The following is a 24,935-nucleotide window of genomic DNA, read 5'->3' as shown; positions in this document are numbered from 1 at the left end:
TCATCCACTCAGAGTGGCATTTAGGCTCCAGCTCAAAGACCTTCAGTTAGAAAGATGAATGTATTTGCCTTCTGTCGGAGTGTAATGATGTGTGTACACCGCTGCCCTTCTCATTGCACTTGTACCGTTGGCATCAGAGTCCTGCTTCTCCTTTGGCTCTGCATGGTAATTAGAAAGCCACAAGTAAACTCGCTGCATGCTCCCCAACACTTCACTAAGTCATTTTTGATAATGATCTCCGCTTTGAAAATTTATATACAAATCAACAAAATGAAACCAAGCAGAAAATTAAGATAAAGCAAGTTAGAATAAATTGAGGTCAGAAGAATCAACAATTAGTAAGATATAGCCCAGTGCATTTGATATAATTGGGTGTGGATGGGGAATAATTGTGATGAAAATGGCCACAGTGCCGTACAGCTAACAATTGAGAACACAGTATCTTTCAATTTAGGACTATCAGGAGTATGTTTGGAATGGCAGTAATATAATTGATACATGATGAGATAGTTGTCATTCATATTATTCATTCCTTCTGTGTTGTGTGAGGAGCTTGAAAACGCGCCACAGGGACTGGAACAGTTTTTATACCAATTCAGTTACACCTGTCAGCTGTTGATGCCAGAGCACTGTGGATTATAAAAATAGAAAGAGCTAAAAGGAAACTTCTTACACTCCATTTAGCACATTGGGCCTTTTACGAAATGTACTTCGTCTTAAGTATTAAAATTATAGCATTGAACTGTTTCTTTTTTTTTTCCCACATATATTTATGTTTTTCAATAGGTCCCAAGATGTGAAGTCAGTCTCTACATGTATTGCACAACTTTGACCAAAAGGGGTCAGACACACTCAGCACGCTAACACTAGCACTCATTTAAAGTGTATTACAAAAACTGTGATACTGTAGACCCATTTTTGTGCTTCTGGATGGTGTGTGAACCATTGCTTAAAGGGACATCTGTACAGATAAAAGGACCAGTGTAGGAATCATGTATCAGCAGTCAGCTGTTGGCCTTCTATTCAGCATCAGTACTGTGGGTCGCACTAAGAACTGCTGTGTGTGACATACTTACACTGCTTTGCTGTCACTTCATTTTAAAGCACTTAAATATCCCACATCACTCTTCTCTTTCCGTGCTCCCCACTCTCCCATTTGCTCTGTATCTCTCTCTGTGTATATATTCATATGTGTGTGTGTGTGTGTGTGTGTGTGTGTACAGGGCTTGCTCAAAGTGGCAATTGACAATGCACGGGCTCAGGAGAAGCAGGTGCAGCTGGAGAAGACGGAGCTGAAGATGGAGCTGTTCAGAGAGAGGGAGCTTAGGGAGACTCTGGAGAAGCAGCTCGCGATGGAGCAGAAGAACAGAGGTACTGCCTGATGACTACCTGGCAGTGAATCCTTCCTGTCAGCCGTGTGTGTGTGTGTGTGTGTCTGTGTGTGTTGGACCCTGTGGAGATGTGTGTATTTTCACAGCAGTTGAGACTGAGACACAGTTCTTGAATGTACTCACACAGTTCTGCATGTTTTATATTTATTGTTTACTATTATAATAGTGACATACATGAGCTACTGTGTCTTTCTCAGCTCTGGCTTTCTTGCCGTTAAGCAGTTAAGATTGTTGGAAATACACATTACATTAAGTAAGAGAAATTCTGTCTCTCATGTTAAATGCATCAGCTTGGTATGCTAAGTGTGCCGTTTATGTTTAATGAGAGAAATCCAGCAAAAATATCCCAATAAAAATTTCAATTTGCTTTAATTCCCTCCAGCAGTTTGCTAAGCCACAGTCAGTATTTGCTAAGATTGTCTTTTTAAGGCTTTATATATTATAAAATATTTAAGTTTAATTGATTTGCCTTTTACCATAACTGCACGGTAGAATTTTCTTAATGAGCTTATTATTGCATTTTCCAGCTAGAAAGAGTTATCCACAATGCATCAGATTTTAATCAAAATAAGGCTCGATTAATTAGCCCCAGAGCTCATTTATGGTCTTTCCCCTTCTTAGCAATCATTCAGAAGCGACTGAAGAAAGAGAAGAAGGCCAAGAGGAAACTCCAAGAAGCTCTGGAGTACGAATCCAAGAGGAGAGAGCAGGCTGAGCAGACTCTGAAGCAGCCCTCACCCTCTGACAGCATGCGTTCCCTCAACGGTCAGATGCTCCACAGTGAGACACTCTTACTTCTGTATATTTAGTCTAGGTTCTTGTCAAATGGGGCAAAAAATTGCCACTTCAAAATGTTAGATTTGATTTTTCAGTAAATAAAAGTTAACCAAAGCAAATATTGTGAAATCAAAGATGACTTGTTCCCTGAAAACTGAATCGTTTTTTAGTACATTTTAATAAATAACACACTCACGAGCTTTGCATTTGTAGCATCAACAAATAAAGGCTGAATACTTATCCAGAGGAGAACTTTTCTGCCGGTAAAATGCGTCTTTGCCTCCTATTTCTTCCTGTGGAGATTATTTTTATTATGTATTAATATTTTGATTGTTTGATCAATCGTTTAGTCTGTTAATAAATTTTTTATATAAATTCTTATATACTATTCTGATAGTTGCAGATTAACTTTACACAAGAGTTTTCTCTTATAGCTGGATGAAGAAGAAAAAGTAAATACAGTCGTTTATAATTTGTATCTGGCAGCTCGAGTTACTTTGTTTGCAGAGTCTAGGTTTCACATGCAAAAACGATGAGCTCATAAATGATGATTTACTGTCAGGAATTTGCTGTCTTCAAAGAAATTTTCATTTTATTCACGTCAGTTAGGACTGCAGATCTTTTTCATACAGAAAAAACCCTGTAAACTCAAATCAACATTTTAACCCCAGTTTCAGGATGAAGTCTGCCACTCCACAACATGGAGTTATTAAAGCAGTTACAAAACGGAACTATAACTGCATCTTACGTTTGACACGATTTTACTACTAGCACAGCCACAGGGCCATACTTTGGATAATTATTTTAAAGTGTTAAATGAAGGTTTTGAGTATCTCACTACGGATGATAATCACACAGAAAAGCACACTTCATACAGTACACACATCCAGTTAGATGTGGGGGAGGTATAGCTTGAAGGCTTCGCCTCTTGTTTCGAATGAACGATGCTGTGAAACTGGCATTGTGATAGGTGGATGTCAGGGATGTTTAACGGCTGTGATCCCTCTCTTCTCTCAGACTCTCTGACCCCTGAGATGGAGAGTGACCGCAGCAGTGGAAGAACAGATGCTGAAAGGACAATACAAGGTACAGGGGCTCAGATGAGACAATAAATCTCTCTCTCTCTCTCTCTCTCTCTCTTCCTCTGGCTCTCACTCTTGCTCTCTCTCTCTCTCTCTGCCCCCCCTCATTCCCCTCTGCTTCCTCTTTCACTCTCTCTGTCTCGCACGCACACACACACACACACACACGACTTCAGTTTATGAACATTAGTGTTTCTGTGCCTGCTGTTCGGGCATACAGCTCACCATCTGGGCCACAGCACTGGGTCAAGATCATTGGTTTTCTGTAGAAATAATATTGTTGTTTTACTTGACTTTAAGTAGCTGTAATTCTTTAGCAGGTAAATTTTTTTTGGAAAAAAAAAACCCTCAACACTACAATACAGTAAGTGAAACCGTACAATAAGTAACCTACAGTAGACTGTTGCAGAAAATGAGTGTAAGAAGAGGTTTGTTTACAGCTCAGGAAGCAATAATGAGTCATAAAACCAAAAAAAGCAGTGGAATCCCCCCTTTGATAGTAATTAACGCGGCAAATCAATCCATTTTATGAATAAGCCTTGTACATTTTTAATGGTTTGTTTGTTTGTTAGCCTTCAGGGTGCAGTATGTGTTTGGGGAAGGGCACTCTAGTGATAACCTCTGTAGACTGCCTGCTATCTGTGTTTACCCAGATACAAGACACCTTGCAAAGGTTGAATATCCTCATTATTTCTCGAACGTTTTCCTTTAATACGCCTCAGCTGCGTCTGCTCAGAACCGCCCTTATCAGTGGGAGAGGGCCAAATTTATCCAAGAAAATGCTCCATGTAATTTGCTGTGAAAAGTGGGAAATGTTCATCTTTGTATGCAAGAATAAGTTAGGTCCCTTTAACTCTTTAATGTTTGATTAGTCTACTTGAACTGATATTTTGTGAAAGGGCAAAAAGAAAGAAAATGTACAAAGAGAAACGATGACTCCTCCATAATTAAATGTCATTCAGTCACTGCAGGGATCTAAAACAGTTTGATGTCCCAAAAAAGGAAATCCATATGTCATCATTTAAATACAAAGATAACTTCCAGATACAGTGTAATTATAGCCCCCTATTTCATGCCAGATTAGTATATTTAGCCACTTTAATTTCTAACATTTTGCACTTATATACAAAGAGCTGGTGCTTTATACTCTAATTGTGTCAAATTAAATATGTAAAGGCTTGACTCTTACAATGTAAAGTCTGGGTTAAAATGATGCACAATTCGATTTTTCCCCCCCTCTTTAAATATTTTTCAGCTGATCCCTGTCTGGAACGGTATGATGCAGCTATAGAGCATATAATTTTTGCAGTCTCTCAGTCACTTTGATCATTGCTGCGAAGAGTGGAATGAAGGAGGAAACCGAATAACAGGCTGCACTTTGTGTTTTTTTGTTCAATTAGAGAAGCATTTGTCTGCCACCCATGTCTCCTCTGCTCTACTCTGCAAGCCTCGCTGTATAATTAACCTCAAATGGCAAAAAATGATGTTGATAAATTACACAAGCAGAAGGGGAAAAAACAAGCCTATCACTCGCATGAAAGCAGAGAGAAATGTGTGGGTATATTCTCAACTCCAAACTCAGGGAGGCAATGGAGAGAGAGAGGGAGAGAGAGAGAGAGAGAAAGAGAAAGAGAGGGGGAAAAATAATGAGGGCATAATTTTAGAGAACTAATTATTTCTATTTGTCTTTTGTCACACTTCTCTAATTCTGCGATATTAACACAGTCTGTGTTTATTAATTGCTTTTACACTGTTTTGAATCAAGTCCAAGAGGGAACGTGGCTCTTTTCACAGGCAAGCTACTGGGACCGTACCTCGCCAGTACTGCCTGGCAACGGTGCACATGCGAATATCTTCCCCCAATATCTTCTCTGGTTCCCTGCCGCTTCCCACTCGATGTGTTCTGCAAGTTTACACGACCCTGTGCACAGAGATAAAGTTCTTTGTTGCAAGATTAAACATCAAAACAGTTAAAGTGAAATTAAAATTAAATGAATGAATGTCACTGAAGCAAAAAAGACTGTAATTAATGGATCCCTTAATTGTCTTCATAAAATATTTGCATGGGCATAATTTGCATAATTTACATGTATTAATTAATCTTTCAAAGGAATTTTATGCTGAGAGAAGCCAAAAATTCCCTTTGTTTTATTTAGCATCTAATGAAATATTTATTCTCTTTAATGAACTTTTCATCTTGATTTGAATATAAAAATACTAAAGTTTTAACATATTTTAATGAGACAGTCTTTCATAAAACAATGTGTCAAGACGTCACACATTTCTCTGTGCGCGTACGAAAAGCAGATGTTTCAACATTTGCACGAGTATTGCACGCTAATTTGACGATGAGCTCGAATCAGTGAGCCTCTTTACTTTTTCCCCTCTTTAGAAGTAAAACGTTCTCCCCGTATTGTATTACACGTTATCACACGTCAGATAATCAAGTCTTTGTTTTCATTAACACCCCTAGAAACTGCCCCGCGCCAGGCAGCCAGGCAGAGTGTGAGGTGAGCGTGTGATGTTTCCTCTGCTCTTGTTGTGAAAGGCGTGCATGTGTGCTGTGTCAAGTTGTGTATCCGGACCCTCACTCTTCGCACTCTTCAGCCCCCACCCTGGCTTTCTCTTCTCTTACCAGTGCTGCGTTCATGCTGTAATGACTTTTACACAGAAGTCGGTGGTTGTTGCTTGAATAGAGGCAGCCAGAGTGCAATGCCTTTGAGACCCACGGCAGTGCTGGGTAATTAGCCTGTGTGTTTGTACACCCCCTCCCACCCTCCCCCAGCACGCACACACTGCATATACACACATGCACACACCACAAGCCTTTGTTGGCTCCACTCTCTGTTCACAATACATAAAGCACAGGCTAAAGAGGAGAACAGGGCTAACTGATAAAATATTGATAATGTAATGAGTGTAGATTATAAATTGAGCAAAAACAAGTTCTACTTAATGGAATAAAAAATATGTTTTTAATTATCCAAAATAACCTGATGCTTCAGTGTGTTTCAGTAGAGGTAAATGTTTCCTCAGACATTGCTACTCGGAAGAATAGGACTCGAGCGTCGTCTCCGATGTCCTGCGCGGCTTGTTTCATGTCCCAACATCTTGCAGCGCTAAATGTCTTTGTGTGCGTTTCTCTTTAACATTGAATTATTTAGGCACTCTGCCATAGAGAGGTGTGCTTCTTAAAGGAATTACTGTAGCATTCTCCGGCAGAAGAAATGTGAAGGTAATAAATGTCAAACTTGCTCCTGAGCTGCGCCTAACAGATGCTTTTACCAGCTCAGCGTCGGAGCAGTGCTGCTCGCTCAGGCGAATACTCAGACAAGAGTGTTCGCTGGAAATGGACAAAGCTCGTTAGGTTGGAGGTGTCTGGAGATAACACAACAGAGGGATGTCTGCCGTTCCCAATAAACACTATTCCCATGCAGGAAATGTCACTTAGAGTGTGCTTAATATCATGAGTGCAGTATTATGTTCAAACAAGCGTATCAGTAGAGATGTCTTAAACACATGTGGCACACAGTTGTGATGCTCTGAGTGCCTCTTATCGTGGCCACCGTTACAGTGTGTGCTTTTTTTTTTTTTTTTTTTTTGGTAATAAAATATGTCTGTAATAGTGTAATTCTATTTGTAAATGCTGAATGAAGCAATGTGATCTTATTTAGGAACGCAAAACTACTTTTAATTGTAAGTGTTTTCTAAGATGCCTCAATAAATGTCAGCGTGCATACATGGTTATTGCTTATATCTGTTGCAAGTAATAAAATAAATTACTGTACATGATATTCAATCACATTTGTCATAGTTGCTAACTTAATCTTCTCCTCAAATCGATTTACCGCTTTATAGTAACGCTGCTGAAATTGATCGACTAGAGGGCAACATTTTAAAGTTACCTTTCAACAACAGTCGCATTTGCGTCAGCAGGATGTTAGCTGTTGGCTAATGCTTGGTTCCTGTGTGTTCTCTGTTGCAGATGGAAGACTGTTCCTGAAAACCACAGTGATGTACTGATAAGGCCACCAGGAGCTGGAGGAAATAAAATTTTCAGAAAAAAGGAAGGAGAAAAAAAAAACAAAAAAGAAAGAAAAGAAAACCCATGAAGATTCTTGAGAGCCCTTATCCAGGCTGATTTAGTAATGGAAAGAAGTCAAGCTGCTTGTAGGAGTTCAGTGGAAATGCTGTGTTCACCCCAATGCTGGAGGAGGTTGTGTCTGAATGTAGAATAAGAAGTCTTTTTCATCACAGCGGCCAACACGAAATAGTTTGATGAAGCAGGTTTTGACATAACGAGTTGGCCAACGTGAAGGATAAACACATATATCGAGCACAGTAAACATGTACCCATGGTACACCGATGGTCATAACTCATAACATTCACAGCACTGAAGATTTTTATACTGTATCTCAGCCAGCGAGAAAGCTTTGAAAAAGAAATTCGACTGAAGTTCTGTTTTGTATTTCAAATTGAATTTTGAGAAGCTAAATATGACACGTGGAGATGAACCTTGTGGGGGGGGGGGGGGGGGGTGTGAATCTACCCATGTGTTCCTCAAAAGAGAAGACTGATGTTTGATTTACATGTTTTCTAAATTAGATGACAATACAATCAAGTTTCCTTTTTACCATTGTTGTATATACAAGATCTGATGATAATGATAGGAAGACTCACTCTATCGAACCTGAGTGCATTGGTAAGGTATGTGTATATAACGTTAAGAGGTATTGTGTATGCAGTAGAGCTATTAGGCAAACAATACCACCATTTATATAAACCTACAGTTTTGTTTTGTTCTATTTCTGAGCCATCATTCTTTCCCATAGCTGCCATTTTGGTGAGAAAGCATGCAGGCATGTAAATGTTTGTCCTGGAATTATGATATTTAATAAATCCTATATTGTGCTGAACAAATACTAGGGTTGACTCACTCAAGCCCAGATGATTTTGAAAACATAATTATCAGACGTTTCACTTACAAACGAAGACTTTTGCTGTCGATAGTACTGTAATCTTTGTAACAGAGGTAATATTTCTTGGAATTTACTGTACATTTTTGTCATGAGACACATTCAAAAATCTGCGCCTCTCAATGCTTTTTTTAAAAAAAAAAGAAAAGAAATAATAGCCAGACTAAATATGATCACATGTCAGCTTGAGAACCAATCAGTCACGTTTCTATCTGAATGCCATTTAATTATTTAATGCTTATATCCTTGTTGAACCTACACACACACACACACACACACACACACACACACCAACACACACACACAAACACTTTTTTAAAACATTTCATGAAAACCTGAAAAAATAAAAATGAAAAACCTCATAAGTTATAATTTTCCTGTTACTTTCCCTAAAGACTTTGAATTTCAGTGTTGAAACACTTGTGTATATTATCTAGACATAAGCTGATGTCAGTCCTTTAACTGCAAACCAGTTTAGACCTTATGTGTTAACAATCAGGAGAGAAGGAGAAGGAGGAGGAGGAGTATCCCATGTTCACAATGTGTTTGTTCTTTTTGTTCTCGATGGCGTGTCTCGGTCTGTTGTCACTGATAACTTATATAGCTTCTCAATCATCTCTCATTGTATTTCAAATTCAAATAAAGTTAACATGTTGATGATAAACTATGTGAGTTAACTATGTTGCCTGAGGGCTTGGACACAATCCTGTGCGTTAACAACGCCGAATGGCTTAAATGGAGACTGATTTAACATTCCTTCTACAGCCACTGACACATAAACATGTAGCTCATCAGCACTGACACAGCCGAACAGGACAGTTCAGGATCATCTAAGGGTTGGGGGGTGGGTGGGAGGGGGGCAGCTGCTTTCTTTGCAAGTCTCAATCGTTGTGTTTCTGCAGACCGGTCCAATCAGCCGCCAGGCTTTTTATTTTTTTTCAACTATTTCCTGTGTGACGTGGCCTGACATCATTGCAGGTGTGCTGAGCTATAGAAAAATAAATGAGCATATTTGTTCTTCACTTTATATAGCAGTAAAAAATAATTGTATGTGTTTTGCAATGACAACATCTTGTGGAGGTTTTTCTTTCTTTTTTACTGACTGTGTGTGTGTGTGTGTGTGTGTGTGCGTGCGTGCGTGTGTTTAAAGGCACAGGCTAACCCGAGACACAATATGTAAATGGGGGTGTGACCAAGCTCACTGTAAATAAATTATTTCATGTGCACTTTCAAGTGTATGACACTAATTCACAATATATCACCATAAAATAAACAGTGCTGCTTTAGCCAGTTGTACGTGCTGGAGGGTCAGGCATTTTAATATTCACTTCAAATAACACTCAGGCCTTGAGGGAGTTGTTTGGAAGATGTTGCATTTTTCAGATTATTCTGTGTTGTGAATGTGACACTGCCTCTTATTGTGGCACTTCATCCAGGTCTCTTCCTTCCTTGTAATGATTATTTGCACTGACTGTTCTTGGGCGACTTTATTTATTTTGCTCTAAAGACACAATCGTTATCCACAGGGATCATTTCAGAGCAACTGTAACCGGCACAGCTCTTAAAATGCATAAAAAAAATATGAAATCGACATTGGGAGACAAATTCCTCTAGTAAGCAATTCTGAGTGAAATGTGTTGACACAGCATGCTTGGCCCATTCCCATTTTGCATGCTTTTTAAAGCATGGCTGTAACACAGCCACAGAGATGAATAATTGACTGATTGCTGCATAATTCAATGCTGCATTGTAAAAATTCAAGGTCTGAAATATTTCAAGCTTTTCTTTGTTTTATTTCAAAAATGAGGTTAAAGTTTCAATCAACCTTGACAGAACAATATGGCACAATGGGCAATCCATCATGGGGCCGTGCTTCTCGTTGTCGAACTCGCTCCCGTCGAAGCTTTTTTTAAAACTTAAGATCACTTTGGAGGAGAAGAAACTTACATTGTGTCCACATTATCCACATTTCTTCTTTTTCTTTTTTTTAAGCAGTGAAAAGATTCACTCCTCGTGCCTCCAATGAGCTCGTGAGATGTAGGCTGTTCACAGCTATTACTCAAATATTCTCTCTATCTGTTGCCTTTTTTTTTTATTTCCTGCACTGGCATCTGAGAGAAGAAGCCCTGCAGCTACATGTTTCATATCACTGCACATTTTGTAATAAATTCAATTCAGTACAAATATGACCATGAGGCACGATGACTTTAAATACCAAATGTGCATTATAGCTGTGTTGTTGCCTTTCACTTCGCTGTAGTGTGGAAAGTGCAGCACTGATTGCATATTCAAAGCGCTGAAAGCCGGGTGAGCCGTGTGCTTTCTTTACTTGGCTTGACGTGGAGATGTGCTCATAAAGACATCATCCAGACGTGATTATTCCGCATGATCCTGCTTCTTATTTCATTGTTGGTTTGCCTAACATCATGTTGCACAATTTGCTGTTGTTTTGTGTTCGCTCGACCAGCTGAAGAAAAGTGTTTATCCCGACACAGCTGACAGTTTCTTTTTGCACTTGAAGGATGGAAAAAAAAGTTTCACAGGAGAGAAATGAAGTTGCGTTTATACTTCAGCGTAGAGTCAACTGCATTGTTAACCCCGACCAGTCTAATTATTTGCTCATCATTATGACCAGGAGATGGCCATTTAGTGAAAGCAGTAATATTACATGTCTCTAACTCAGTGGTGCCCTGAGTCTGTAGAGAGACATTATAAGGGTGCGGGCTGATTGTCTGAAAGATAGGACTAATGTCACCTAATCAGATAGACCATTATGTATTAGCGAAAGTACAAAACAGTTTTATCTGACAAGGGCCAGGCCACATTACCTAAATTAACATTTTGCAAGCGTGAACATGGAAGACCACAGAGGCGAGGGGAGGGCTACAGGACTGCGGCCTGCGCTTAGACATTCGGCAGTAATTATTAATTTATGATTGTCTCTGGTCTTAATGAAAATGAAAGCCAGGAAAGAGAACAGGGAGGGATAATGTGGCGTGAAATTGAGTTTCATTTGTACAGGGGCCACCTTTTAACTCTGTGCTTCTTAGGCGGAAATGGAGCCAAGCGCTCCCCATCTCTCTCTCTCTCTCTCTCTCTCTCTCTCTCTGGTGAATTTATTTCAGTGTTATTGTTGTTTTTAGTCGTTGTTGTAGTTTCACCAGGTTCTTTCTGCTTTCAGTCAAAGCTTGTTCATATCCTCTTGTCCTTTTTGTGGTATTTGAGGCCAACACGCCCTTTAACAACCCCATTACTCTTGTAAGGCCTTTTCAACGTGACACAAGGCTCTTTGATGTCTGATAACTATGTCAACAAGTTTCTTGAATGGAAATGTCTCAGCACAGTGCATCCTTAATGTCAGCAAGGCAGCACAGAAAGGTCTCAGTCCAGGTTGGCATGACGGTGGGGCTGAAAGAAAGGTGGATGGACACCAGATTATACCCTGTTGTACATGAAAGGAGCGTATTTACTGTTAATTGATAGTTTCCTAATTCAAGCACATGTTGGCAATGTTCCTCCCTGGGGAGAGCTGCATGCCAATAGGCTTCTAGTGAAGTGATAATGGTCACAGCAAGAATGATGGTGGTGATAAAGGTCACAAGCATGTTTGCTATAAGTTGCAGTGTATTACTGACTGTGTTTTGTTAGGATGTATTGCTCTGGCATGCTGGGTAATCACATAGGGCTAAAGGCACTGTAAGCGGAAGAAATAATTACTTTTGTACCTCAGACATTAACCTCGTACGTTCGACTTGCGTTCGTGCTCCTTTTATCTATTTTTTGGTCACCACCAGCTCCTGATGGAAATAATTGGCTGCCAAACACTTCAATACAGTATGTTCAGTCTCTAACAGGGTCTGTTTGCTGTTTGGCGCTGAGCAGGCTGTGTGCCGTGGGGTTGTAGTGCTTTTTTTTTTGCTGAAAAACAGCTCCATGCTGTGACTGAAAATGACGCTATGAGAGCAGCGAGTGTGGGCTGAAACAGTTAATGAAGGTTGCTCGCTCAGTACACCTGAAGGGAACAGCCATGTTGGCACGCTGAATTGTCTGATGTGTGGATTCATTAAAGCTGGTAATAGTATCAGTAATTACATGATCCATTGTGCTGCTAGTAAAAAGACTTTTAACTATCCACTATATAAAATTACCAATAGTGAGTTGTGTCTGTCACAACAGTTTCATGATCAATATCTGACGTTGCTCTAAAAATGTTTTATTTTTTTTTTCCAGAGAAGGCCCCAAGAAAGTTACTGTGGGATTGTTAAGCAGCCACTTTGTGTCACGATGCATCGACGGCTCCATTAGACTTCGAAGCTGCTCCACATCTGAAGTGGCGTCTGTGAGCTTTGACAAAATTACTCACAGCCAGAGTATCCAAATCGCCAGGGTTGGTTTTATATTAAGTCAATTACATTTTTACAATTGTGAGCGAGGGATGGTTAATTTAGTTTGACCCAGGAGCCCCCGACACTCCCCCAGATAGCAGATGGATGAGGCGAATGACCACAGGCGTGAGGGAGTGTGTGTCTGAGTGTGTGTGAGCCCACTGGATTAGTCTTCATTTGGTGCCTCTGTCATAAGGGAGGGGAAGACTGAACACTGTGTGGCAGAGCAAAGAAAACACACAGGGTCAGTCAAACACACACAAACACCGGCGCATTCTATTAACCTCCCCCCAGCTCATCAACTTTATTTTGCAATCTTGCCTCAGAACCATTAGAATACCCTGAAGAAATGACTTTCCAATTAAAGGGGATCTAGAAGAAGAAGGTTTTTTTTTCCTCCCTCTCTTTTTTTTTTTTTTTTTTTTTTTTTTAATCTACGACTCCTGGAGTTCTTTATTCCAATAATTTAAATTGGAATTGATTTTTCAATTTAGCCGCTGACTGCTACGGACACAGAGCACAGAGCCAAACAGACCTACGTTTTTACAGTATTCGTCATGACAGCGAGCTACATGTAAATTTACACGCGCGCCTCCTAAATTTTACTGCAGCTCTTCCTGTGAGAGGAACAAATGTAGTCCATGTGTTTCTACGGTGATTATACAGTAGCATCGGGTTTTATCTCTCACTTTATGTGCTGTTACAGTATGTGGAAAAGTTGTGGTCTCCCCCTGACAGTCCACTAATTAGCCAGTGTCACCATTCATTCACTTAATGAATTATGAAACGCGCCATTGCATTAAGATTTTCAGCTGTACGGTATAATATATGTAGTTTCCAGTTTAACGCAGAAGCTGCTCGTAGATTTAGTATCTTGGCTGTTCTCTGCACTCAAAGCCATCACCCAGGTTCAAGTTTACTATTACCCTGCATTTCCCACATGCTTTAAAAGCAGGAGGAAACTAGTCTGTCCCAAGACAGGGAGCTAGAGCCCCACATATTTAAGAGTGACAGAGTACACCTATGAACTCGGCAACTACAGCGGTTCCAGCTGCGTTCTAATGAGCATTTATTGTGTCTCTACTACAGCGAGTGCTTTGCAGCGGCTGCTTCAAAGCCAACCGGAATCTGCTCGAGCTGTTTTACAGATGCGCCCACAAATCCGAGGCCGTTCTTCTGTGGACGAATGGTTCTGTCTTTTGCTCCTGACAGCTGCGCAGGCTTGTTGTTGGCTCTCTCCTGAGTTGTTTTAATAAAGTTGTGCTGCAGGAGTAGTGAGAGAAGATTAATGGACGCACAGGAAGTGTGGCAGTTGTGAGAGGATGCAGGACAGAGCGGGCCAGCAGCCATCTGTTCCCTCTCCTTTACAGCTCTCTTAATGGAGAAGCAAACCAAACAACATGGATCTGAGCCCTGCAGACAGACACACACATGCACACACACCTCAGTTGCACACAGCTAAACACAAAACATCACTTTATGTGACAGAGATGAGAGCTAGGCTTTTGTCATTGTATTCCCCCTTGTTGGATGTGCGTGCCTGTGTGTGTGTGTGTGTGTGTGTGTGCTTGTGTTCTTTTTTTTTCTTCCTCTACCTTTCAGCAAAATAAAGTTGGGTGTGAGCCACGGCTGTGAGATTTAGATGAAAGACACAGCCTGGATGGAACGTGATTAAGAGATATGTTCTTGAGGCAAAACAGGACTTGGCATTTGCTGAGACAAAACCTAATCAAATTAAAGCAAAACATGGCCATTGTTGTGGAGTGTGTTCTCCACTTGTGTCACTGTTTGAAATGAAACAGTGTAAAATAGATATGGGCTCGTGTCTGCGCAGCATCACCAGTGCGGTGGTTTTATTCAGATTTACACACAGGCACTGACTAATGACGGTTGAGCCCAATGATGCCTAAAGCTCTTTATAGAGCTGTCTGGGTTATAAAAAATGTTTACTATGATGGAGCTGAATGGCTCACTGAGAGAATATTATTGTTTACAAGTTATTGTTTTAGAATAATTCACTCAGCAGAATTGTTAAATTCTCTGTGCAACAGGCACGGCCACCTCCAGTTCAGTCTTCAGTCACTAAGCATTTGCCTCCTCCCGTGAGTTTGCACCTTTTACTGGTGCTCCACATGTATTATTAGCCTATAATGAAGCCTATTGTCCAACTGTTTCTCATTTAGTTTGTTTTGAACGAACGCAGACCATGTCGTGCTAAATGACAACATGCGTCTTCTTCCTCTTTCTCCCAGTGAAGACATCTGTACGACATGATGAAGTTTCCTCTCTGAGTATCAATCCTGTAATTGAGCTCGGGGAGAGGAGACGTGATGTGCACACAGAGGAAGGAAAAGGCCTCCCTCTCTCTTTCTCTCCTTCCTTCCCTCCCTTCTTTCCTCTGTGCCAACCCACACACATACACACACACACACACACACACACACACACACACCACAGGTTAACTCTATGTCCTGCTTTTTTTTTCTTTCCCAGGCACACACAACTCTTCCACTCTGCCTCTCTACCTGCTTTCACATTAAATTTGTCAGTCAGCTCTCTGTAGATGCACATCAGCTGAAATGAGTGCATTAGCGTTAGCTGCCATAATATCACTCACTGTTCAGGACACACACACACACACACACACACACACACCGCACTATGGCTCGGGCCTCGGCAGAGAACAGAGACACAAGTGGAATCTCATAATAGTGTCTTCACAAGCTTTTCACAGCACTACATCCTGAGTGAGACAGCATCCTGGAGCTACAATGTCTTTACTCATGTCTCTTTATCCGTCTTGTAATGTTGCTTTCTCATCCCGCCCTTGCGATACATCGGATCATGAGGAAACTGAAGTGAGACCAGATTAAATATTAACACAACCTGACACCGTCCCCGCAGGAGCTCCTATTCCACTTCACATGATAAAATTAAAAACATTCCCACATGCATTGAGCGGAACACTTGTCAAGAACATGCTGCTTTACAGACTTAAAATAAATCTTATACTAATCTATGGAGAACCTGACAAGGAGGAGGCCAAGGTTTCCATGCAGGCACTTAGCTGAGTAGAGAGTTGGAAAAAACATAGAGATGAGGGCTGTACATTATTTATATGTGCTAATGGTGACTGGCTGTGCGTGTGTGTGTGTGTGTGTGGGTGTGGGTGTGCGTGTGTCTGAATCGGCAACAGAACAATCTGCTAAAATAGACACAGCTGTAATCAAGGCCATACATTTCCTCTCGTCCTATTCTGTGCTAACTGCAGGGTCAATTGGAGTCAGTTTAGTAGCATTTGAAAGTCTTGCAGTAGATTATCTCCTTTTAATGGAGACAAAAGACAATGCAGGAGTCGTCTGCCATTGCCAAAGGGAAAGATTACCTCTGTGGAGCTGTTCTGGCTAAATATATGTGCAAAAGGAATACCTCACACTGTTCTGTACATAATCATACTACATCTACCACAGATAAGAACAATAGCTCATGTGCTTAACCTAGTTTTGTCCACAAAAGGAATCCATTAGTCTCATTGCGGAGCCCTTAAGCTCAGCATCACAGGGGGGAAGCCACTGTTGTGCTGCTACATCCACACACATGTGCCTCTCATTTCCTATGGCCGTCCAGGAGTATCCTTCAACATCCTATTGTAAAGTTTACCAGGGGAGAGGTTCAGTGTATTAAAGTGCCCTGAGAGAAACACTAAACGATGTAAATGCAGGCAGCTGCATGTTGCTAATGCCGTACAGTAGACGAGGAGGCCCAAACGAGGCTGGACGTGTACAGTATCTATATAACGTTATAGGTTCTCTTTCATGTCCTCACGGTCCGTAATGGGAACAGTATGAAGGCTAATGGTATAGTAAAGGTGAAGGGAAGTGTGCTTCAAAGCAAACTGCGACGTGTGCTGCTGTCGTTTGAAATGCAACAACAATTTTGGGCAGCAAAAAAAAAAAGAAAAGGAAAAAATGCTTCAGGTGTGTGTTTTCGAGTGTGTTCAAATTAGGTCACATGAAAGTATTACAATCGTTATCAAAGTTATTATTCTTGTGGTAAAACTTGGCTCTGGCGGTATAATACACTGTGGTTCCTAACGTTTATGGTTTGAATGTAGGCTCCCCCTTCATTTCCCCCCCCCCACATCATGCTCCAAACATGTGCAGTTGAATTGAAACTACATGTTATTTCATGCGATTAATGATATGAAAAAAATGCTGCTACAGGTATTCTGTGGTGCAGTTTTGTGTGTCAGGGCTTGGTGAACACAATTTCAACTATTTTTCATTAGCTAACTATTGCAACCACTTACCTACTTCTTTTAGCCTTTTCACCATTTGTTCATTGCTTTTTGGTATTTATTCCAACCACTAACACTTGTAGCTATTTCACCCATTGTGCCCACGCGGTAGAAATTAGCAATCACTCCTGTAGGTTATTTACTGCTGTGTTCAAATTTCCATACCCAGTGAGGTCATTTGTCCACATTTACTCTAACATTTATAATAGCATGAAAAACAAATGAACCCATAAGAGACATACAATTCTTGAGAAACACTTTTATCATGGTAAAGACAAATAATCCAACAAAGCACTATTTAGAAAAACAAATACACCAACTCTGTCTCTGATCATCATTTGATACTGTGCTGACACGCAAACTCTATTAAGCTGTCTTCAAATATGCAAAAATGATATGATTTTACAATGATTACATATTCACTTCCCCAGCTGGCTGGCTCCAAGCGTCTCCATTTGTCATCGACTATTGTGTCCAATTATATGATTAGCTTTGAACACTCCAGCACTTCGAGAGCTCTTGTGTGTTCTGCCGCGCAGAGTGATTCGCAAACAAAGTCATTACAACATGTATTCACACATATCAAATAACAAAACAGATGGCCACTGCGCTCGCCGCCTGATTTGTTTTCCACACGAGTGGTAGAAAAAAAAAGTATTTTGTCTGAGCTGTGTTTAATGCTGACTGTTTTTATTCCCAAATAGAGCAGCTGGCTGTCGCGCTGTTAGATCAGCTCCTATGAAAGACAATCTTGTTTTCATTAATTTCTCTACAACAAAGGCACTTGTTGGGAAGATTTAGAATTACAGCGGGTAAAGCTTCCGGATAATTCATCACAGGGACTTGACAGGAAACTTAATTGTTTTAAATGCCAGTTGCCGTGAGCTCCGTGGCTGGTTTTTCTTTGATGGCTAACAGGTGGGACAGATAGAAGACCCTGTGATGTTTCATTTGACCTTTGACCTCTTGGCTATAAATCCACTTGTAGTCCACCGGCCAATAAACCTATCAGCACGTGATGAACTGCAGTTCCCAGAATTCCACGTGAGACGGGAATCTTGTAATGTGCCCCCTCTTATTAAACACTCCGTCTCCGTGTAGCCCGTCCATTCGGCCGCGTTCCTGACTGTGAACTATGTACAAACCAGCCGAGCACCACGTGGCTTCTCTGTGTGAAGTTTACCACTGTACCACATCTACTTACATTAGGTTTATTTGGTTGTGCTCGCAGCTCATGAGCGGTACAGTCACTTTACAGGATATGCTAGATGCAGTCACACCACCATGTGCTTTGCATGTCTAATTGTATGAGACACTGCATAGTTACTCAGCCGCACTGACTCACTGTCTAATCCAGTTAAGACTGTGTCCGTGTGACAGACACACTGGCTTGATTATCTGAGCAAGTGGCAACACCAAATCAACTTGTTTGTGCAGGACACTTATCAACTGCGTCCCATTCGAACACAAGCTTTTTCTTCCCTTTTATTTAAACGAAGCCACACAGAGACACATTCACTACCTTTTAGCTCATCACTCATTTGAGGAATAAATTCCGGCTAAATTACAGGACCTTGCATCTTTCAGCAAAGCCCGGACATTAAAGTTCCCCCGAGCAGGAAAGGTTTTCTCTTTCAATGTTAAGGTTGCTTTAAATCTAGTAAATGGCCTCTCTGACATCTCATGAGGATGTTACTGTAAATGCACTTCAAGTGACTGAATCATTTAACATCTAATCGATAGAATTTGCATTGCACCATAAACACACCTCAGTCTGACTCCTCGCTGAGGCTGGAGTTAACAACTTCACTGACAAACGGTGGAGGAATGAAGAATGAAAGCTAAAATATTGGCTGTAATAAAAACAGTTAATTTCTAACAGCATGCAACAACAGGAAGCAAAAGCCTCTAAAGTGGACACACAAAATATTGCACTATTCATGTTGGCTGTTAACAAAGCACAGCTTTTTTTTTTTCCTGCTCTGGCAGGTAGATGAGATCTAGCTGTGCCATGCTGCCATCACCTGGCCATTCCACTTTCAGGAATTTTCAGGACACTTGTATGTGTGCCAGGTGTGCGTTGTAATAATTCTCTGTATCAACTAGTTGGAATTAGTGTCCAAAAATACGAGACAGTGAGGTGACACCGTTCAAGCAAACTGGTGCACCGGTGCATTTGTGGTTATCTAGCAACCCTGAGCTGCAATGGGGGCGAAGCTATAAATATAGTGCAGCAGCCAAACAAAAGCAGTAACCTTTATAAACCCACCATAGTTTCCTGTAGGTAACCCCCACCCGCACATCCACCCCCCACCCGCAGAGGCTGTCGGGCCCTTTTTGTAATTGTTGGCCGGCATGGTGAGAAGGTTGAGAAGACTTTCACAGTTTTAGACATGTTGTAATAACGAGGCAAAACTGAAATACTGTGAAATAAATTTTGAGGGATTACAAGCTTTATTTTCGCCTGCATGTTTTACAGCTGAGCCTCAGACACTCGTGCTGTTTCTGCCAGAGCAAAGATGCACAAGAAAACATCTCAAGTCTCATGGGTGAGTCAATCAGCTCTGAACACAGATGTTTTTGCCACAACAGCAGCACTCCCATACTGTGAGTGTAAATTACACCTTGGAAATTAATTGCAAGTTTTGATCCTTTTGATAATGAACCATGTACACGGTGATGCATTCCCTGTAACACTGTGCCCAAGTGAGCACACTATATACTGTATACAGTGTGCTGTTTGAAACTTCGACTGCAGTTTTATATCATAGCACTGGTCAGGTTGCTCATTGACCGAATGCTGCCTGTGTGTGTGTGTCTGCTTTTTCGCCTCACACTTCGCAGATAGTTCCTGTACAGAATAACACTGATCACCCTGTCCTGGAACTGTTTGGAAACAATGTAATACAGAATAATATCTAAAACTGTGCTCATGTTCATCAGGAATGTGGTGAAGACCGCCCCTGTGCTAAACCCGCCATCTTGGCCAGTGCCCACCAGACGGAGCACTAAACACACATGGAACGGCACAAAACACACCAGCACTTGGATAATGAGCGTGACGATGATCCGGATAGACTTCTGCTTCACTTTCGGTTTGAGTTTGGAGGTGCGTCCATGGATCAGATTATCCACAATGACAATATAACAGCCGATCATTATACATATGGGAACCAGGAAGAAGAAGATGAGTCGCACAAAGTTGACAGGGTTGTCATTACGCATGTAAATGATGTCTTGTGTCTTGATGCAGGTGGTGAAGTTGGAGATGCGGTCGGGGTCATGGGCAGAGAAAAGCAAGGGCAAAGTGCTGCCCAGAGTCATGAGCCACACGCCCAAACTTGCCACCACGGCCTTGGGGACGTTCCTCAGCTCCTTGCCGTGCTTTGGTTGGACGATGGCCATGTAGCGGTCAGCGCTGATCAGAGCAAACAGCCACAGAGCCATGCAGGGGTAGAAAATGGTGAGAGCAGCGTTGATCCTGCAGAAAAGATCACCAAAGGGCCAGTAGTCCTGGTGGTGGTAAACCATCCTGAAGGGCAGCAGCAGGATAAAGGTGAGGTCTATCACCGCCACGTTTATCATGTAGACAGTGACAGAGTTCCTTTTCTTGGTGGTGAGAGCAAACACCCACAGAGCAATGACATTGACTATGACCCCTATGATGAAGACGAAGCAGTAGAAGATCAGGCCCATGATACGATACTCCACCGGCCCCTGCTCCGGGCTTGTAATTCTGGACACTTCAGACATGTTGGAGTAATTCAGATCCAGCTCCATACCAAACCTGATAGAATCCTGCAGAAAGAAAGAACATTTTTTAGTGTAATTATTGTACGGAAACACGTTGGTGTTTGTTTTGATTATATATTTCTTTCATTGTCACAAATTTGTTTTGCATTTTTTCTTGTGCTTCTATGAAAGTCCTAGTGAAGTACATACATCCACGACCCTTTGTATTGTGTCAAATCTAAGCTGAACAATTCTGTAACTTGCTGTCAGAAATACAATGTTGACTAAAACTTGATTCCTTAAACTTCAAGTGATACAAGAAGTAAAAGTAGGTAATGCAACGTACTACCTCATCAGGTCTGTCACCCAAACCATAAACAACTTTGTAGACATGATTAGCAAAAGCCCAATATGTAGAAACACTAGCGTTGAAACGTCTACTTCAGAGGCTACTAAATATGGACTTATATCTGTTATCTGTATAATTTGCAGAACTTGCTGCTTGACAATTTGAATAGTTATTTTTAAAAGATGCACAGCTGTACTGAGAAAGAAAGAGGAAGACAAATAGATATGTATCATTTTAGTAAATATTATATGAAAAATGGCCACACACACACACACACACACACACACACACACACACATATATATTTTAAATAATATATACATAACAAGTGTAGAAAAAAATAGCAAATACAATTGATGGGGCCAAAAATGTGGAAGTGGAAGTTTTTTCCCTGAGAAAGTGGTGCTGTGGCTTGATAAGAAACCATGTGACTACTTACTTTCACATACTGCATATTCTATTTAACATGAATTGTGGGGGATCACTCAAATAGAAATAATGTAAACAAGTATTGTAAACCAGTGGATTGAGAAAAAAGGTGATTTACATCAGTTTGCTGTAAAGCCCAGCAACAAAAGGCACAAACGGCAAGTTCTGTAGCAGAAAACACAACAACCAAAAATACATTTTGCCTCCATCTTAAAGGTCGAACAGATCAGGTAGGCTCGCGTGGACAATGAATGACTTACCCAAAGTAATCAAACAAACATCTTGGCAAGCTTGCACCAACAGGTTCCTGAAGTGGCACAGCGATTTATCTGAGCACTTCGCTCAAACAGCCAAAACAGGGAAGTGGATGCTTTTTTAAAGGGTAATGTGATGGTAATGGCGAGACTGAGCACGGTGTAAACCCCCCCATCACTTCCTGTGTCGTCTGTGGGCTGTAGTTTCTGTACTTTAGATTCCTTTACAGTATCTACGTAGTTGGAACACAAAGGGCTACAGATTTCCACAGTCTGCAATTACACCCCCTTAAAGAAAATGATGTGCCATTAGAAGTGGGAGTGTGTTTGGCAGGCACAGAGATGGCAGATTTAGGGCAAGTTATTGATTGGAAAAGTGGGGTCTGTCACAGCACATTAGTTCTCAGGGGAGTAATCCACAGCAGGTTGCTGTGAGAAGCATCTGCTGCTAGAGAGAAGTAATTAAAAACAGGATGTTGAGGCAGTTGCCATATAAACAGGAAATAAGACGGTGGTAATAGACACTTCACGCTGATGCTGGGAGATGGTTTTACACCACGTCGCCTTAATGGATGCAAAGCACATACCTCAGGTGAAACGCTCAAGGTCAGTCTGGACCCGGATTGAATACAGATTAATGTGTGTGATTAATGTGTGCGTGTGAGCTGGTAACAACTATGAATTAGGACATTTGGCTCAAAGAACATTGTGCAATCAAAAGTTCCTCCCCTGATCTCCTCACGGACACTTCTCACTCCATTTTTAGATCTTAGGAAATACAGTCTAAAGCACGCATTCCCACAGCTCTGAGCATTTCCTCTTTGTGCCTTCTGAGTTCTCACAACTGTCTGTTTGCCCTCTTTAAAAGGTCACATGTATTTGTCAAACACCTTAATGGGGAACTTTCTTAATTTTTCTCGCTTCTTCTCTTTTCACTCCAGTATTGTCAGCACAGTGTCTATAAAAAGGCTGCTCATTCAGTCTAATTCTTATTCCTGGGAAATAATTATCTATCGGCTTGTCCTCTCGATGCGTCTTTAAAATCTCATACCAGATGGTACTTCGTGTTCAATGCAATATGTTGTTATGACAACAGGCTGTGTGATGTTTTCCTCTCTTTGATACTTGTCATGTGGTTGCCTCAGTACATTCTTCAATCCACGATGTATTCTTTATAATTCACCTGTATCGTAAGCAACATAAGTGCATTTAGATATGATGGCAAAGTCAGGTTTTATCTCACTGGTCTTTTCTCCTAATTTAGTTATTTTACACCTCCCGATTCCTCTTTAGATAGAAATATAATCCCAATAGCATAAATAATTCATGTTCTTTTGTTTGTCAATACTGTTTTTAGGTGTACAGCGTCTCATTTAACTTCCTTCACATCGACTTTTAACCTGCTTTACACTGTCCTCTAGAGGCGGAAAACAAATACTACAAAACGGATTCAGTCTGCCCAATAAAGATTTTTTGTCTTTGAAATATTAATTTTATAGGGTTGTATGAAGACCAATTAGCGAGAACCTTAACAATGGTGGTCTTAATAATGTCACTGAGGACCAGGGTCCACATGGCCACTCTGAGCAGTCTGCAGGTACAAGGCCCCATACACAGCAGAATGTGATACACTGTGTGCAGAGGTAATGCAAACTCATACTCTCAATAAATAAAGCTCCACTACAAGTTCCACTTTAAATCTCTTTTATTACATTAAAAGCACTAATCAGATTATCTACATTTTACCTAAAGCCAGAAAGTTAAATTGCTCAAGTAAGAAAACAGTGTATTTTAAACTATACTAATTATGGCAAAACATGTACAGTCATGAAAAATGCGTGAAAGATTAATGTTGGTGAGAGAGGAGCTGATTTTAACCACTTCATGTACTGACTGGTGGTTAACCCATAATGAGACATCAGTATATGTTAATTCATCATAACTTTATAAAAACGAAACCATGTATGTCAAAACCACTAGGTGGCGTTAATGTTGTGGCTGATCGGTGTACATGAATGAATGCATTGGAAAACATTTCGTGTGTTGATAATATCAGCAGAACACACAATAAAGTTTGTCTAAACTAATTTTTACATTTGAACAGTTCCAAATATATCAATAGTTTAAGATCACCACCATGTTTGAAAACATAAATAATACTATGCTTGGGATAAAAAAAAAATATAATATTGTGTATCCCCAAACCTTTAAAATTCTAAGAGTTTCTTTTTTTTTCAATGAAAATACTGAAAAATGAATTTGAAATAAATGTATTCAGTTCAAACCTGGACATCTCCTGCCTTCCCAGAAAGTCCATTTATTAGTGCTCTTGCACCCAAAGCTTCAGGTTTTCAAGTTTATTTACATAAAGTTTATGTTTATGTATTTACATAAACTTAAAGTCAGAAAAAATAAAACTTGAGGGCGTCAAATTAATTTCTGGACAATGCATTCACATCATTGGCACAATCAGACTATTGAAGTACCATACATGTCTCTAATACATTAAGGGTTCAGGAGTGTGGGTACATTGTGTCACACTCCCCCACACTTCCTGTGAACAAGCACTTTACTCCACAAAGAAATGTTTTAAAAAAAAAATAAAATGTAAATTTAAAAAAATGCAGTGTTGCCGATGGCAATGATACGTGTGAAATGCCATGTTTACTGCAATACAAGCAGCTAGAGAATTATCCAGGTACATAAGATGAAAAATAAAATGGGAAAAATGTAAGAGGCCAGGTAGCAATTAAACATCTAATAGTGCTGTGCTTTAATGCGACATATAGAGGATATCAACTGTGTTCATTTGCCAAATGAGCCAGTTTGCCAAGAAAAAGAAAGTTATCAAAAGTTTTAATTAGGAGAGAGCATGTGGTTATGTGGAAACACGGAATAAATCTACATCAGCCAGAGAAATCGTTTGATAATTTTCCTATTAGGGCTCTGATTAACATTACTTTTAACACTGACTGACATTTTTCTATGTCAAGTGCCAATCAAAATCACCTGTTGTCACTTGTATCTTGTTTTGTCTCATCAACAGCCCCAAGTCCACAAACGACAGCGAGGTTAGCGGGAAGCTGAAACTAATGCTTTTGATTTACTGAAGCCCAATATTATCTTCAGCAAATAGATTAATAACTGATTAATTGTTTCACTTCGAATTCTTAGCGCCTCTACTGTGGTTTACCGTTTCACTCATGTATTTTTCACGAATGCCACGTCAACAGAAGTTCCTGGAATTGAGGGCTTTAATTTG

At 40.5% G+C, this 24,935-nt stretch overlaps 2 protein-coding genes across 4 annotated transcripts in view; one reads left to right on the top strand and one right to left on the bottom strand.

The window, feature by feature from the left end:
• The window catches only part of dachd (dachshund d), a 91,841-nt gene extending 82,950 nt beyond the window's left edge, over positions 1-8,891 (top strand). For 2 of the 3 annotated variants that reach the window (XM_067516368.1, XM_067516370.1), the window contains exons 8-11: positions 1,224-1,371; positions 2,013-2,156; positions 3,186-3,254; positions 7,236-8,891. In XM_067516368.1, coding sequence (XP_067372469.1) covers positions 1,224-1,371; positions 2,013-2,156; positions 3,186-3,254; positions 7,236-7,273 — 399 coding nt within the window. In that variant the 3' untranslated portion in view covers positions 7,274-8,891. Of the gene's footprint in view, positions 1-1,223; positions 1,372-2,012; positions 2,172-3,185; positions 3,255-7,235 lie in introns of all 3 variants that reach the window. The other variant, XM_067516369.1, reaches the window with a different exon arrangement.
• Positions 8,892-17,153: 8,262 nt separating this feature from the next.
• On the bottom strand, positions 17,154-21,809 carry gpr18 (G protein-coupled receptor 18). The gene is made up of 2 exons (XM_067516417.1): positions 21,680-21,809; positions 17,154-20,707 (listed from the first exon to the last, which is right to left on the bottom strand). Exon 2 carries the CDS (start codon positions 20,687-20,689, stop codon positions 19,670-19,672), a length of 1,020 nt encoding a protein of 339 aa, XP_067372518.1. The 5' UTR covers positions 20,690-20,707; positions 21,680-21,809; the 3' UTR covers positions 17,154-19,669.
• Positions 21,810-24,935: the final 3,126 nt, after the last annotated feature.

This window comes from Channa argus, chromosome 9, assembly GCF_033026475.1.
Source record: "Channa argus isolate prfri chromosome 9, Channa argus male v1.0, whole genome shotgun sequence".
In the NCBI taxonomy this organism is placed as follows: Eukaryota; Metazoa; Chordata; class Actinopteri; order Anabantiformes; family Channidae; genus Channa; species Channa argus.
Note: the sequence above shows the minus strand (reverse complement) of the source record. Positions and strands in the feature narration are given on the sequence as shown.

Bases quoted from the DNA above. Each gene is read 5' to 3' on its own strand.
- gpr18 (XM_067516417.1), bottom strand. From the start codon at position 20,689: ATGGAGCTGGATCTGAATTACTCCAACATGTCTGAAGTGTCCAGAATT.